Consider the following 16,524-nt stretch of genomic DNA (forward strand, 5'->3'; position numbering starts at 1 on the left):
GTATCTATCCATCCATTCATCCATCCATCCATCCATGTATCTATCCATCCATTCATCCATCCATCCATGTATCTATGCATCCATCCATCATCCATCCATGTATCTATCCATCCATCCATTCATCCATCCATCCATCCATCCATGTATCCATCATCCATCCATCCATCCATCCATGTATCTATGCATCCATCCATCCATCCATCCATCCATCCATCCATCCATCCATCCATCCGTGTATCTATGCATCCATCCATCTATCCATCCATCCATGTATCCATCATCCATCCATCCATCCATCCATCCATCCATCCATCCATGTATCTATGCATTCATCCATCCATCCATCCATCCATCCATCCATCCATCCATCATCTATCCATCCATCCATCCATGTATCCATCATCCATCCATCCATCCATCCATCCATCCATCCATCCATCCATCCATCCATCCATTAATCCATCCATCCATCCATCCATCCATGTACTATGTATCCATCCATCTATCCCGTTCAGTGCTGTTTTTCAAACTAACACCCAAAATGAAGACATATTTACATATTAAGACACAAATGCAGATCACGCGATGACACTGAATAAAAAATTTATACCCGCTAAATCTATAATATATTCTTCACATCAATAAGACAGACATCAGTGTTTAAGTCATTGTTTCTGTGACTGTGCTGCTGATGAATCTGTAGCGCTAAGTCAGAAAATGCATTTATAATTTAGCTGAATGGTGTTGTTTCTGCGTTGTCCTCGCTGGCCTTGCACACTAATAAACAAGTAGATCCCTAGATTAAATGTTGTATCAGACAGAATCGATCACAGGAGTCTGAACTGTGATGCAAAATCCTACAGGAGCCCCAAAGGAGTCAGGTGAGGTCAAGTTTATGCATGTACGAAAAAGTGAAAATCTGCTTATTAAAATCTGCTGATTTCACTCGCGGGTCCAGCGGTCTGATGGACGATGAGGTCTGCATGCAGCGGGCGTGAATATGAGCTCATCTTTAAATAAAAACTGCGTGCTGCAAGAGGAAGCTGGTGTGAATGCGTGAGAGCATGTATCAATGAGTAAGAGATCACCAAAATAGATCAGGCAGAAAAAGAAACAATTATCACATTCACCCTGACAGTCTGGTGCAGACAGATGCTCTGCCATGCCACACTTTCATTTGAAGAGAAAAGAGAGAGAGTACAGGGAGGAGTAGAAGTGGATAATGAGCATCTCTCATAGATTTTCACACTCTAGGGTACGAGTATAGTGTGTGTGTGTGTGTGTGTGTGTGTGTGTGTGTGTGTGTGTGTGTGTGTGTGTGTGTGTGTGTGTGTGTACACATGGTTATGCATGCGTCATGTGTGAGCTGTGCGTACTGCATCACATGATCAGAGCGACGACCGCGGCGCCATCTCTGCGTGTCACAATCAATTACCCGCTGGATTCAATGCAAATTAATCCATTATAAAACAGTGGGGGGAGAATGAATTAATGCTTTATATTATTAGACAGAGATGAATCAGTAGGTAATTTAAAACCCCCGGGGCATAAAATTATCCAGCAACTCTCTGCAGCAATCCTGTAATGCAATCAAACGGTCACAGACATTTGTGATTTAAAGGGGTCATGACTTGAGATATCAAATATGCCTTGATCTTTCATATATAATAGGTCTTTGAAACTTGCAGGATGTTTCAAAACTTTGGTACATAGTTTAAAATGTCTTTCTCGTTGTAAACTAATTAAATCAAGCAAAAAAACAGCCCATTTTGATATTCCGGGTTCTGTGAAGCAACACAGGCTCATTAATTTGCATATGCCCACCTCCAGATCAAGACATCGACCAATAATTATGCATCAACGCACCATAGGCCCCGCCCACTGGCAGTCAGTCTCTTAATAGCTGACACAATAGATGTGAGCATCAGGTCAAAAGCAAACAGAAGCCATTATAATGACTGACACTGAAACAGTATACAGATGTGTGTCCAAACCGGCCGCTTTTGTAGGCAATAAACTGCCGTAACTTTAAAAGACAATATCTCCGTTTGCATTGAACTTTCAGCGCTGTAACTTTGCAGATACTGTTTATGCTCAAGCAGCGACATTACACACTAACTAAAGTTACAAAAGTCAAATCGCATGCAACCACCCTTTTAAAATGGCATCCCAAATTGTGTCATAGGATTATATGTTTGTTCGGAGCATTTTATTTTGTAAACAAGGCACAGTATAATGTTCACAAAGGAACTTCTGTTGACAAATGAAGCAGCGACTGTACGGGATTTGACAGCAGCTGTACACAATATGTAAGGAATGTAATGTAGAAATGTAGCTTTGTACATACATTGAATAGTTTTGCAATTCTGACTTTATATACTGACTGTTGGTGCTTTCTTTTTTTCTTTTTTTTATACGCAACAAACTGAGATGCTCTGTGTATTCTGACAGCTTTCTGTCAGAACCAGCATTAACTTCTGGAGCAGTTTGAGCTCCAGTAGCTCGTCTGTTTGATCGGACCATACGGGCCAGCCTTCGCTCCCCACGGTCATCAATGAGCCTTGGCCGCCCATGACCCTGTGGCCGGTTCTCCACTGTTCCTTCCTTGGAGCACTTTTGATAGATACTGACCACTGCAGACCGGGAACAGCCCACAAGAGCTGCAGTTTTGGAGATGCTCTGACCCAGTCGCCTAGCCGTCACAATCTGGCCCTCGTCAAACTCAAATCCTTACGCTTGCCCATTTTTCCTGCTTCTAACACATCAACTCTGAGGACAAAATGTTCACTTGCTGCCTAATATATCCCATCCACTAACAGGAGCCGTGATGAAGAGATCACCAGTGTTATTTACTTCACCTGTCAGTGGTCATAATGTTATGCATGATCGGTGTATATCTCACAATTCTGACCTTCTAACATGCAATTGCGGGAAAAAAATGTATCTCACAATTTGAGAAAAATTTCAGAATTGTGAGATATCAACTCGCAATTGTGAGATAAAAAATAACAATTATCTTTTCAAATGTTTTATTATGTGGCAGAAACAAACTTCCACAGAAAACAGCCATTTTACAGTATAATAATATTTCACATTTTTACTGTATTTTTATTCAAATAAATGCAGGCTTGGTGAGCCGAAAAGACTCTTTCAAACACAGAACCCACATAATGACATACTTTGAAGTGAAAGAAGAATTTACAAGACCTAAAATGTACTAGATTTAATTTATTGGGAAATTATTGGATTGAAAAGAAAACTACTGTAATTGTTATTAAATACGTAAATGCTAACCATGTTAAATTACTACATTACCTACAATTTTGGGGACCAGAGGGGCTGGAAGTGGTCATGACTAATGAAAAACAAAATTTTGGTGCAAGAAACCTTGACTAACATTATAAGAAAAGAAAAAAACCCTGAATAAATGAGAGCAAATAATTGCAAATGTTCAAGCAAAGGAAGTGTGAAACACAGCAAGCTCTTTTTTTGTGGTGTGGAATAATTGCCCTCCATCAGATCTTGATTGTATGAAAAATATCTACACTTTGAGCTCTAACAAAATCAGATCACATATTTTGTGCACAAAACACCTCTTGCATAATCATTTCAAATGCAAGAATAGTTCAAACAGATGAACAGATGCGTGTAGCTTTGCACACTCTAAGAATAGCTTTCACAGTTATTAACGCTGATCTGAAAAACGCAACTGTTTTTGATTTAAGCATTGCTCGGTGTGTCGTGCGCTGCAGAGAGTTTGCTTTTCATTTGCTGAAACAGACCTGAGACTCTCATTACACACTCGAGCAGTGTGTATCTTCCCGTTTCTTCAGCTTTTATAGCAGAGGGTAAATACAGTAACACTAAAGGCACGTTCAGCCCCCGCCGCTCACAAAAACATCCAGTCTCTTAAATGCATTGGTGAAAATGATGGCTGTTATCTGTCAATCTGATTTAAAGCAAGGTAAATATGAAAAATCACTTCAGTCACACCAACTCACATTGCGACTGATTTACAAAACCGTTTATTGTGTGCAAAGCTTCTTTTCCGGAGCCCGTGGACTATTAGAGTATTTGTTTAGCTGCATGGGATATCTGTCATGAGGGAATTATTGATACGGCTTAACAACTGTGGGAGGAACTATGTGCACAAAATCCTGGCCAATATACTTTATTGAAGAGCTTAGACATCAAATATACAGCCCAGGCTTAAAATAACTTTAGTTTCAAACAGAGCAACTTTGCAGTAGGAATCGATAGAACATCCTCCAAAATGTTTCTCATGAACTTCAAAGAGACCTTTACATTTGGAGGAGGAACTTAATGTGAGTAACCTTTACTTCAAAACACCATTAGATAACGTCATTTTCAAGGATTTTTCGACTATCCAATAGTGAAATTCACCAGAGAAAACCCCAGCGGCCTGAGATATTCGAGAAAACAGAACGTGGCTTCCTCCCATTGACAGACACATGACACACATGCATGATTTCCCCATAGACAGTAAAAGAAATGGACACAGATAGATGTCAACGGCGGAAAATGAAGTCAATTAGAAGCTCTCACTTCCTGATGGCGGAGCGAACTGCGCCGGCTCAGACTGAGCTTGAGGACGTAGATGTGCCGTGAGCCTCCTGTCTGACAGCTGTAGGTCTTCTAGTAGTTGTGGAAAGTGAAATCTGAATCACGTTGTTTAAATGTTTTCTCCCGTTGCTTTTGGCTCACTATGGGCTTCTCCCCATTCTTCTCCCTTGACTTTATCAGACTTTATGTCTCCACGTCCCCCGACTGTCTCATAGACAGTAAAAGATTGCTTCTGAGCGTCTCCTCCTGTCTATACGGTAATTTCTCTACTGTGCGACAGAGTCGCGTTGGTTATGACGCAATCGTTAGCCTATTTTTACAAAAACAGCTTCTACGGGGCGATAGTGTAAGATACAAGGTAATGGAGCCTTTTATACATTGTCGTGTTTCTTTAGAAATAAACAATGGACAAATGGAGTCTTTAAACGTCTCAGATGTAAAGTTATTCACTGCCAAAGTGACTCAAAAATGATTGGGAGTCAATGGGATGCTAACAGCAGGTGATGGCTTGGTTAGCAATGGCAGCCCCTAGGGGTGGAACGCTTTCCGAGTGCGATTACCCCCTTGGACTTCTAAAGAGGTCATTGGTCATAAAACTGCTACAATAAATAGTAACCCCTTAAAGTGATAGTTCACCCAAAAATGAGAGAGTGATGTTTATCTGCTGACCCCCAGTGCGTCCAACATGTAGGTGTGTTTGTTTCTTCAGTAGAACACAAATAAAGATTTTAACTCAACCGTTGCTCGTATAATGCATGTTTTTTATATGAAAGTAAAAAACACACAAACATACAAATCCATATTAAACCTTGCGGCTCGTGATGATACATTAATGTCTTAAAACACGAAACGATCGGTTTCTGCAATAAACCGAATAGCATTTGTTATTTTTTTACCTCATAGCAGACAAATTTTATCTAGTGTTCCCATCCGTCAGAACTTCTGTCGAAGAAGGTCAAAACCCGGCGCGATCATAGAAATGTGTACAAAGATTCATCATTCTATATTTATATATATATATATATATATATATATATATATATATATATATATATATATATATATATATATATATATATATATATATCTATATATATATATATATATATATATATATATATAATATAGATGCCTCATTAGTGCAAGCGAGCACTATGGGACTCCTGATGGGAGAAGGGAGCAGAATCTCATGTTAAAGCCCCATGCTAAAATGCCCAACTTTACAGCAGAAAAAAAACATGTTTATAGGCTGGTACAAATCGCGGTTTTTGCCTATACGGCTAATTTTGACCTTCATGACGACTGTGAGGGGGGTAAAAAATGTATAACTCATTCGTTTACGTTATATAAAGCCTTAAAGTTCGGCATAATTAAGGGCGTGGTTACAGCCGTATATAGTCATTGCGTCACCTAGGCTCCGCCCACATCCCGCCTTTTTGCTCATTTTCTGTTATCCGGGAGTGACACGCAATGACTCGCTCACAAGATGGCGACGGCCAGCTCACCCCTACTTTAAGCTTCAGAACAGCTTATCGGAATCCAATGGTGACGTCACGGACACTACGGCCATATATTTTTACAGTCTATGGTCATAACCAACGCGACTCTGTGGCACAGTTGAGAAATTACCGTACAGACAGGAGGAGACGCTCAGAAGCAATCTTTCACTGTCTATGAGACAGTCGGGGGACGTGGAGACATAAAGTCTGATAAAGTCAAGGGAGAAGAATGAGGAGAAGCCCATAGTGAGCCAAAAGCAACGGGAGAAAACATTTAAACAACATGATTCAGATTTCACTTTCCACATCTACTAGAAGACCTACAGCTGTCAGACAGGAGGCTCACGTCACATCTACGTCCTCAAGCTCAGTCTGAGCCGGCGCAGTTCGCTCCGCCATCAGGAAGTGAGTGCTCAGAATTCGCCGTTGAAGTGTTTGGGGTCGCTGTGTCCATTTCTCTTACTGTCTATGGTGTAATCCTGTCACTGCGACTCACCTTTCCTCCTGAAGGCGGGGCTAATGAGCATGAGCGGCGTGTTGATTTCTGCTTCAGACGATCCGCCGTGACTGCCGGTTTCAGACATGCCGTGATCTCCACACACAACCAGCAGGTTCGGCAGCGTCCCTTCAGATTCCTGAAACACACAAATGTAGTAATCTAAATAAATATGTTTTTTATTTATTAATAATAACAAATATTTAGATGTAACATTAGTATAGCCATGCTATACTAAAATCCACTGCCGCTTCAATATACCTGTATATATTTATATCCTAATTAATAGGGATGCACGATATTGGATTTTTGCCGATATCCGATATGCCGATATTTTTCAGCTCATTTTGGTCGATGCCGATACCGATGCCGATACCGATGCCGATACCGATGCCGATACCGATGCCGATACCGATGCCGATACCGATGCCGATATATGTCCTTTGTTTGGAAACAACACCATTTTGAGCAAAAACTTTTTTTTTTCATTCTGGTTTCAGATTTCTGAGGTATCCTTACTAAAAGGATTCTTGTTGAAGATAAATTAATTTTAATTAAGTTATTTTTATGATAAGAGTATATTAAAAGCTTTGAAAATAACAATAATAAAGTCAGTAATTTTTCACCCCAGATGCAGCTGTAACCTAAATATTCTATTTTTGGATTTAACGTTTGTGCACATGAAGTGTGGGTGGCATGACATCCATTGATGCTGTCTTTTAAATCTACAATTATTGTAGAGCTCCTTGGATTATTTTTCATCATCCATTTCGTAAAATTGTATTACAGATTAATACACTGTATATAAAAGTATTTAATTTACAAGTGTCATGCTTGTGATTTATGACATCATTACTGATTTGTGTATTCAGAACAAGAAGTAACTTCAATTTATTTGTGTATTCTACTTTTCATTGTATTACTGTAACAACAGCGCCCCCACTACATGTATAAATATATAGCAGTCTAGCTGGAGGGCACTAGGACCTGGAGGAGCTTCTGCTGCTGTGGAGGCTGCCGCACGCGCTAGAGAGTGGGGAGACGCGATTGGGCTTGTTTTGGGCTAGTTTTGTTGTGAAAACGTGGCAAATCTGCTGCTGACGGTCACGTCCTTCTGTTCGTGCATTCAGAAATTCAAGGCAGCATTTAAAAACAGTCAATATAAATCACTGTACATGCAATGTATTTTCTTGTTTTCACTTGAAGAATGACCGCAGTGCTGACATGGTCTTATCGCTGTAGCACTCCTTGCACACGTGAGTTATTGCAGGCGCATATCAACACGTTATCATATTGGCAAGGCATATCGGCATAATGTTTTCATATCGGCCGATGCCGATTTTTATATTTTAAGCGTTTATCGGCCGATTCCGATGTCGTGCCGATAATATCGTGCATCCCTACTAATTAACTTAATCAATCAATATTATCAATATAATATTATCAATATTGATTAAAGTTTTGATTATGAAGTTAATTAGGATATAAATATATACAGGTATATTGAAGCGGCAGTGGATTTCAGGGTTAACACTAGTCAAATTATACGAAGGCACAGACACATACACAGTAAAAATATAATACTTTTATTTTGCCAAATTTAAAGAAAATTAGAGAAATGGATTACTTCATAGACTTTGATTTCGCCCAGCAGCTCAGTCTGGAAATCTGTACATATTTCTATCCCGCCTTTGTTACACATTTACCGGGGCCAATCACAAACCGGCTTATCCACCTGGCGCACTATTGGCAGGTTTAACACGATGACGATAGAGAAGCGATGGATCTTATGTCTGATTGGTTGAAGGACTATCCAATTGCGTACAGAGTTATTCGAATAATACCCGTTGATCACGCCTCAGGTGCAGCAGAAATACAGAGCAGACTCCACAGACTAATGTTCAATCTTAAGGCTAATTACTTCACTTATTGTTTAGAATCTGTGTGTGTGTGTGTGTGTGTGTGTGTGTGTGTGTGTGTGTGTGTGTGTGTGTGTGTGTGTGTGTGTGTGTGTGTGTGTGTGTGTGTGTGTACAAGAGGAAGTGAGAGAGCTGGATTGCTGTCCTCTCCACTGGAGCAAATCACTGAGGTTTGAGCGCTGAGCCGCAGGGGTGTGTGTGTGTGTGTGTGTTTGTCTCTCTCTCTCTCTCTCTCTCTCTCTCTCTCTCTCTCTCTCTCTCTCTCTCTCTCTCTCTCTCTCTCTCTCTCTCTCTCTCATCAGGGACGCAGGACGATCAGCTCTGTTTCACATCAAAGAGTCTCTCAGTGCATCGGGCCACTTGAATCCCTCATGCACATGCACACACACTGAACAGCCGTCCTTCACTCACTCCTGGGCCTCATAGCGCTACACTCACAGCTGGCCGTCGCTCAAATGCTCTGTCTGAGCCCTAACACTACAGTAATGATGCTACGCTAACAACAAGTCCTCAGCTCGCAGCGGTTTAAATATTCATGAGCCCACTAAACGTATGCTAATGATACCCTTCCCTCCCGCCCGAGCTAATGCACGCTAATGACAAGCCGCGTGAAGAAAGCCATTTGAAAACCCAGCCTCACGGCCTATTATCCGCCAGCGGTGAGGTAAAATAATAGCGTGCTCTGACAGGTGTGATTAAAGTCACGGCGGACCATAAACGCAAACCATAAATTAGCTGAGAAAATCTTAATATGCTGTGATTGACCAACACATTACTGTCAGCATCAAGTTAAACACTTCCCTGTTCATTCATTAAACATTACGGCATCTGGAGAGAAGCACATATAAACGAGCAAAGCACTGCAAAACGCTTAATACAATAAAAACATTATATAACAAAATACAATATAAAATACCAGTAGAATACACTCTAAAAACTGCTGGGTTAAAAACAACCCAAATTGGGTTGAAAATGGACAAACCCAGAAATTGGGTCGTTTGAATGGGCCCATTCAATGGGTTAAAACAACCCAATTTTTGGGTTTGTCCATTTTCAACCCAATTTGGGTTGTTTTTAACCCAGCAGTTTTTAGGGTGTATAATGAAATAGAATAAAATTGAACAGAATAGTATAGAATATAATGTAAAAATAGAACAGAATAGAACTAAATAGATTAAATTAAATTAAATTGAATAAAACCAAACAGAATACAATTTTATAGAATAAAATAAAATAGAATAAAATAAAATAAAATATAACAGAATAAATTAAATTAAATATAACAGAAAAAAATCGAATACAATCGAATAAAATAATATAAAATAGGATATTAAAAACAGAACAGAATAGAATAAAATAAAATGAATAAAACTGAATAAAATAGAACAGATTAAATTTAAATTTAATTTAATAAAATAGAATAGAAAAAAATCAAATAAAAAATGTAATACAATTTAAAAATATATATATATATATATATTGTTTTAATAATATTATTTTTCAATATTATAACAATATAATATAATATAATATAATTAATATAATTAATATAATATAATATAATATAATATAATATAATATAATATAATATAATATAATATAATATAATATAATATAATATAATATATATTTTTTCAGAAAACAAGACTTAATATCTTACTAAAATTAGGTTTCTTAAAACACGAAAAATATTATTTTGTGCTCCCTTTAAATGAAGCAGTTTTTCATTTTGCATCTTAATTTGAAGTCCACCAGCAGTCAATAATTGTATCCCTTAAAACGTATCTTAGTTAATCAAAATGACATATTTAAAATTTTTCCTGTGAAAATAATTTATACATGGCTTATAATTGCTGGACTGTAACTCGACACCCTTGCTTCATTCATATATGCAGAACTATGAATATGCAAATTAGCCCCGCCTCCACTCACTCACAGATCCACTCACTCAACTTTACTGCACGATGGCAGCGTTTGGAAATACTGGTTTATTTCAGCCAGAAACAGATTCAGAAGAGGTTGGAAGAGGGGATTATACAGGCTCGTCTAACAAGTCCATGCATCAGAATGATAAGGAGTTTTATATATCACTCTCGACAAAAGGTCGGGCACATAACAGTAATTAATATGATTAACCTTTGGCTTGACTACGCTGTCACACAGTGAATAATGTGTTGCTAATGTTACACAAGCCATGTTCCCGTTCAACATCTGATAATCAGCATCTAACATCAGTAAAACTCAGTGGAGAATTGGTTGACAGGATTGGTCACGTGTTTGTGACGGAAAGAAAACTTTGAGACTGTCTTTGGTCCTCTGCCGTTTTAAAGAGAAAATACTCAGCAATGGTGTTGACTTGTGATTCTCCACATGGTTTGGCTTAAAGCATATTTGAAAAACATACAGAGACATATGAACAACATTAAACACTTGATTTTCACCACAGGATGTATTTTATGGAGAATATTTGTGCGGAAAAACACATCAAAAATATTCAGTAAAACCCCAGAGACCCCATAGACTTGACTAACCAGCTAGGTAGCCAGTAAAACCAGAAAACCATCTTAGTCTGTTTTAAACAGTTTTAACTTAAAGGGGTCCTATTATGCCTCTTTTAACAAGATGTCAAATAAGTCTGTGATGTCTCCAGAGTGTGTGTGAAGTTTCAGCTCAATATACCCCACAGATCCTTTTTATAGGATGTTAAAATTGTCACTTTTTGAGGGCGAGCAAAAAGGCACTGTTTTTGTGTGTGTCCCTTTAAATGCAAATGAGCTGCTGATCCCACCCCCTTTCAGGAAGAGGGCGGAGCTTGAAGAGCTCATGTTAGCAGCTCTGATTACCTCACGCAGACACACACACGCACTGAAAATATCAGAAATTGTTCAGCCTTTTTATGATTAAACCGGAGTCGGCCAATGATGGAGACTCAAGAAGAAGAGACGACGTGTAGAATGAGACAGGACGTTTCTGAAGGGATAGAGGATGAGTTTATGAGTTAACAATCTTCAGACATTGATTAGCATATTCTGTCATGATAATCTCTAAACCGCTGGTGTGGGAACTGTTGTGAGATCAGAGAATATCTGCTGATGAAGAGCACAGGGATAGTTTAGTTTAATTACGGTTATAACTTATGTTGTCATCGCTTTATAACGTGCGATTGAACAGGGATAGTTTAGTTTAATTACGGTTATAACATGTTGTCATCGCTTTATGACGCCCGATTGAACAGGGATAGTTTAGTTTAATTACGGTTATAACTTATGTTGTCATCGCTTTATGACGTGCGATTGAACAGGGATAGTTTAGTTTAATTACGGTTATAACTTATGTTGTCATCGCTTTATGACGTGCGATTGAACAGGGATAGTTTAGATTAATTACGGTTATAACTTATGTAGTCATCGCTTTATGACGTGCGATTGAACAGGGATAGTTTAGTTTAATTACGGTTATAACTTATGCTGTCATCGCTTTATGACGCCCGATTGAACATGGATAGTTTAGTTTAATTACGGTTATAACTTATGTTGTCATCGCTTTATGACGTGCGATTGAACAGGGATAGTTTAGTTTAATTACGGTTATAACTTATGCTGTCATCGCTTTATGACGCCCGATTGAACATGGATAGTTTAGTTTAATTACGGTTATAACTTATGTAGTCATCGCTTTATGACGTGCGATTGAACAGGGATAGTTTAGTTTAATTACGGTTATAACTTATGTAGTCATCGCTTTATGACGTGCGATTGAACAGGGATAGTTTAGTTTAATTACGGTTATAACTTATGTTGTCATCGCTTTATGACGTGCGATTGAACAGGGATAGTTTAGTTTAATTACGGTTATAACTTATGTTGTCATCGCTTTATGACGTGCGATTGAACAGGGATAGTTTAGTTTAATTACGGTTATAACTTATGTTGTCATCGCTTTATGACGTGCGATTGAACAGGAATAGTTTAGATTAATTACGGTTATAACTTATGTTGTCGTCGCTTTATGACGTGCGATTGAACAGGGATAGTTTAGATTAATTACGGTTATAACATGTTGTCATCGCTTTATGACGTGCGATTGAACAGGGATAGTTTAGTTTAATTACGGTTATAACTTATGTTGTCATCGCTTTATGACGTGCGATTGAACAGGGATAGTTTAGTTTAATTACGGTTATAACTTATGTTGTCATCGCTTTATGACGTGCGATTGAACAGGGATAGTTTAGTTTAATTACGGTTATAACTTATGTTGTCATCGCTTTATGACGTGCGATTGCACGGGGATAGTTTAGGACGACAGCTTGAGCGACTCCCAAATGTGCTCGACTACAGCAACTCTTCCTCTTCTCAACATGGCCTTTGTTGTGTCCCCGGGGGCGGGTTTATGTAAATTTTAGGGGTAGTGATGTCACTAACTCCTTGTAGTCCCTCCCAGCCGTTTGTTCCTTAAAAAGTGATTTCTGTAAAAGTAAATATCTCCCTTTGCTTTGAACTCTGAGCGTCGTAACTTTGCAGATGTTGTTTGTGCTTAAAACGCAACACTACACACTAAAAAGAACCTGAAAGAGACACTACAGCAGATTTAATAATGGAGTTCTGTCCTAAAAGAAAACTTTTTTGTTATTTCTGTCCAAATCTAAGTAGAATTTCATCTCATTATAATGGCATGAGTACAGCCGTCCATAAAGGGTCCTATTTGTGGCATTTTAGGGCTCTGGGCTCCTGTGGCGAGCCTGAAATAAACTGCGTTCATCATCACACACTGAGCTGCTGTAATGGAGATGGACACGGGACACAGTGTTCATATCACAGGATAAAGATAAAAAACAGCGCCAGGAAAATACAGAACTCCACATAAGAATATCAAGTGTTTTCTTTCCCTCCTTTATAAGGTGATTTACTGTTATCCCTCGTGTCACCATTAACACACTGAAAATAGAGCATCTCCCCTCATGATTTAACACTAAGAAGCTTAAAGCAGAACAAAACTAATAAAGAAAGGCGGCCTCGTACCAAAAGGAGCTTTGTAAAATAATTCAACATCCAGCCTCCGCCGCCGGGAGTTTCAGACTTCACTCGGTGAAACAGAGACGTGTGTGAGTGATTTGTTAATGTAGGAACGGACTATTAATAAGAGACTCCTGACTCCAGGATAGAGTGATCAGTTTGAGGAAAGCAGCGAGCTGCAGAGAAAATGAGTGAAGTGTGAGAATGGAGAAAGGTAAAGGAAGGAAAGAAGGAAAGGAGGAGGCGCTTTAACACAGAGTGAGCCATTGTTTACTCACGGACCGCACATAACCGGAGTTATGAATTATAATTTGAATGTTTCCTCTCTGAGTATGATTCACATATGTGCATATTCAAATGGCAAACTTTTGAGAACTGATCAATCTGTAGTAATAACGATTTACTCAAACCTCATAGTTATTATTGTTAAAGGGATACGTCACCACTTTTTCATTTAAACTTATGTTATTCTCTTAACTAAGATGAGTTGACACATCCCTCTCTTGTCTCAGTGCGTGCTCTTAGGGTGCTTTCACACCTACCTTGTTTGGTCCGGATTTTTGGACTTTTCAGTTTGGTACGAACCAAAATTACATGTGTGAAACCTCCCTCGGACCACGGTCCGACGAAAAGAGGTAGTCTCGGTCCGGACCAAACTGAAGAAAGGTTCGATTCGTTTCTTGTGTGAAAGCATTTTCTGTATAGTTCAGACTTTCAGACCATTTACAGGAAGTTCTGGTGTAGGATTAGTTAAAAAACAGATTAAACTCACAGCACATGCAGTGATTGACCCGGAGCATTTTAAACAGAACCACTTTTGTGGTCAGCTTGTGTGAACACCGTGCGTGCTTTGCTTGACTGATTTATTTTCGAGCTATATATATGTATATTTATGTATATTACATGTATATTTCGGTTTATTTATGAGACCGCTCCAGTTCATGTGCAACGCAAATGATCGCTCCCTCACGGTTTGTCTGCTATATTATTTATTAAAGCTTATTTATTAAATTCAGGCAAATGATGAAACATTTATTAAAATTAAGATACAAAATTCATACAGAGCTTTCTACAAAAGAAAGTGGTCAAAATCATTTCTGACCCGATGTCTTTGACATATACTGCACATCTTTGCACGTTTCATAATCAATATAGCCTAGATGAAATTTAAAAATAACATATTATAAAACAAAATACATTGTTTGGCTAAAAAAGTAGCCTTCTCCTCCTTTCCTGTCAGCGCCGATAAAATGTTTGCACAGCGAGGACATTCATTTGGTGAATTTGCCTCGAGTATAGTTGGTGCTGCAGATAGTAATGCCATAATATTAACAGCATTGGCAACGATATGCGTCTGTTAATTCATTCTTGTCAAAGTTACGCTGAATTGACAACACACTGACGTCAGACGCACGTCCGCTAACAAACCAATCAATGTTAAGATGCAGCCCGCATAGATGAAGACGACAGGACGCCAGAGCGAGTGTTAAGTCCTTTAGTGCGCTGATATAACTGCAATGTGAAAGCAAACCAAAACTAACCAAATGCATACAATGTATCAAAACACACTTTGGTTCGGACCTTGGTGCAGACTTTCAGGTGTGAAAACGCCTTTAATCTCTCTGACGCGCGGTGACGATCTGATAGCATTTAGCTTAGCCCACTAAGCCCAGTTCATTCACTATGGTACCAAACAGAGATCAAGTTAGAAGCCACCAAACACCTCCACGGTTTCTCTATTTAAAAACAGTTACACCAATAGTTGAACGATCAAGTATGGTGACATATAATAAAACGTGACGCTTTTCTAAGCGGGTTAAAAAGGAAAACTATAATGTATGGCGGAATAGCACTTCAGAGAGTACTTCGACTCGGCGCAGTAAAAAGTCCTGGCTGAAAAATCCTCCTCACCCTCTCATTTCTGTCAAAAGCACATAACAGGATTACTAAAAACATGAACAAAATTATAAATGAAAATATAAAAATAAAAGCCAATTGTAAATGTTAATGAATACTCTAATACAGGGGTGTCAAACTCAGTTTCTGGAGGGCCACAGCCCTGCAGAGTTTCGCTCCAAATCTGTTCCAACACACATACCTCTAGTTTTCAAAAAAGGCTAAAGGACTTGATTAGATAAATCAGGTGTGTTTAATTAGGGTTCAAGCAAAACTCTGCAGGGCTGTAGCTCTCCAGGAACTGAGTTTGACAGCCCTGCTCTAATAGTATTGAAATAATACGAAATAATTCTGTGCTTTTGTGGTCCACGTAAGAACGAACCTCAATCTGTGAATAAGCTCCGCCCACTGCATGTTGATTGGCATTTGTGAAATGTCCTCTATTATTAAAAATCTTTAGGAAAATCGTGCTTTGGATTCGTCAAATAGGTGTCAAGATCGTGAATGCAGCATTTTATTATTATGAAAAACAGCTTTTTGAAAAAGCACTTTTAATAATGAAAATAAATATTAGTAAACATAACAATAGTGTGTGTGTAAGAAGTAATTGTGAATTATATTAAACATAATTAATAAATGTTGTGTTTTCATGTAATTTCACAAAATAAATAGATACATTTATTTATTTAATTATTTAATTAATATCTAATTAAATTATTTGTTTAATTATTTCAGCATAAATTGGTACATTTAATTGTTGTTTTATTGAATTCATTATTTGTTTATTTATTTCATTTTGAGTAATTTGGTCCTCCATACTGATGAAGGCTTCACTTCCTGTCAAATCCTGTCTCTGAGTCAGGATCTTTACCCATGATGCTCTGGGGCGCAGGTGTTAGACTGACTGTGAAGAGCATAGGTGTAATTTGCGGGTGGGACGGGTGGGACATGTCTCCGCCACTTTTTGAAACATCAGATGAACCTAACTAATACAAACAAAATCTAGTTTAAATTTTGTTTACAAAGCAAAGTTTGCAAATCTATGCCTTTATTCACGTGAAAAATATTGGCACTAATGCTATATTGTGTTTAGCTGCATAATGAAACAAGATCTA

General features: G+C 38.4%; 2 protein-coding genes across 4 annotated transcripts in view; one reads left to right on the forward strand and one right to left on the reverse strand.

Annotated features, from left to right (window-relative positions):
* pigg (phosphatidylinositol glycan anchor biosynthesis class G (EMM blood group)) overlaps window positions 1-16,524 on the reverse strand; it is a 211,448-nt gene that overhangs the window by 139,451 nt on the left and 55,473 nt on the right. For all 3 annotated transcript variants that reach the window (XM_067458106.1, XM_067458108.1, XM_067458107.1), the window contains exon 5: window positions 6,580-6,718. In XM_067458106.1, the coding sequence (XP_067314207.1) occupies window positions 6,580-6,718 (139 nt within the window). The remainder of the gene's footprint in view (window positions 1-6,579; window positions 6,719-16,524) is intronic.
* gnpda2 (glucosamine-6-phosphate deaminase 2) overlaps window positions 1-16,524 on the forward strand; it is a 469,370-nt gene that overhangs the window by 48,204 nt on the left and 404,642 nt on the right. The window lies entirely within an intron of this gene.

The sequence above is a fragment of the Pseudorasbora parva genome, chromosome 11, assembly GCF_024679245.1.
Source record: "Pseudorasbora parva isolate DD20220531a chromosome 11, ASM2467924v1, whole genome shotgun sequence".
Taxonomy (NCBI): Eukaryota; Metazoa; Chordata; class Actinopteri; order Cypriniformes; family Gobionidae; genus Pseudorasbora; species Pseudorasbora parva.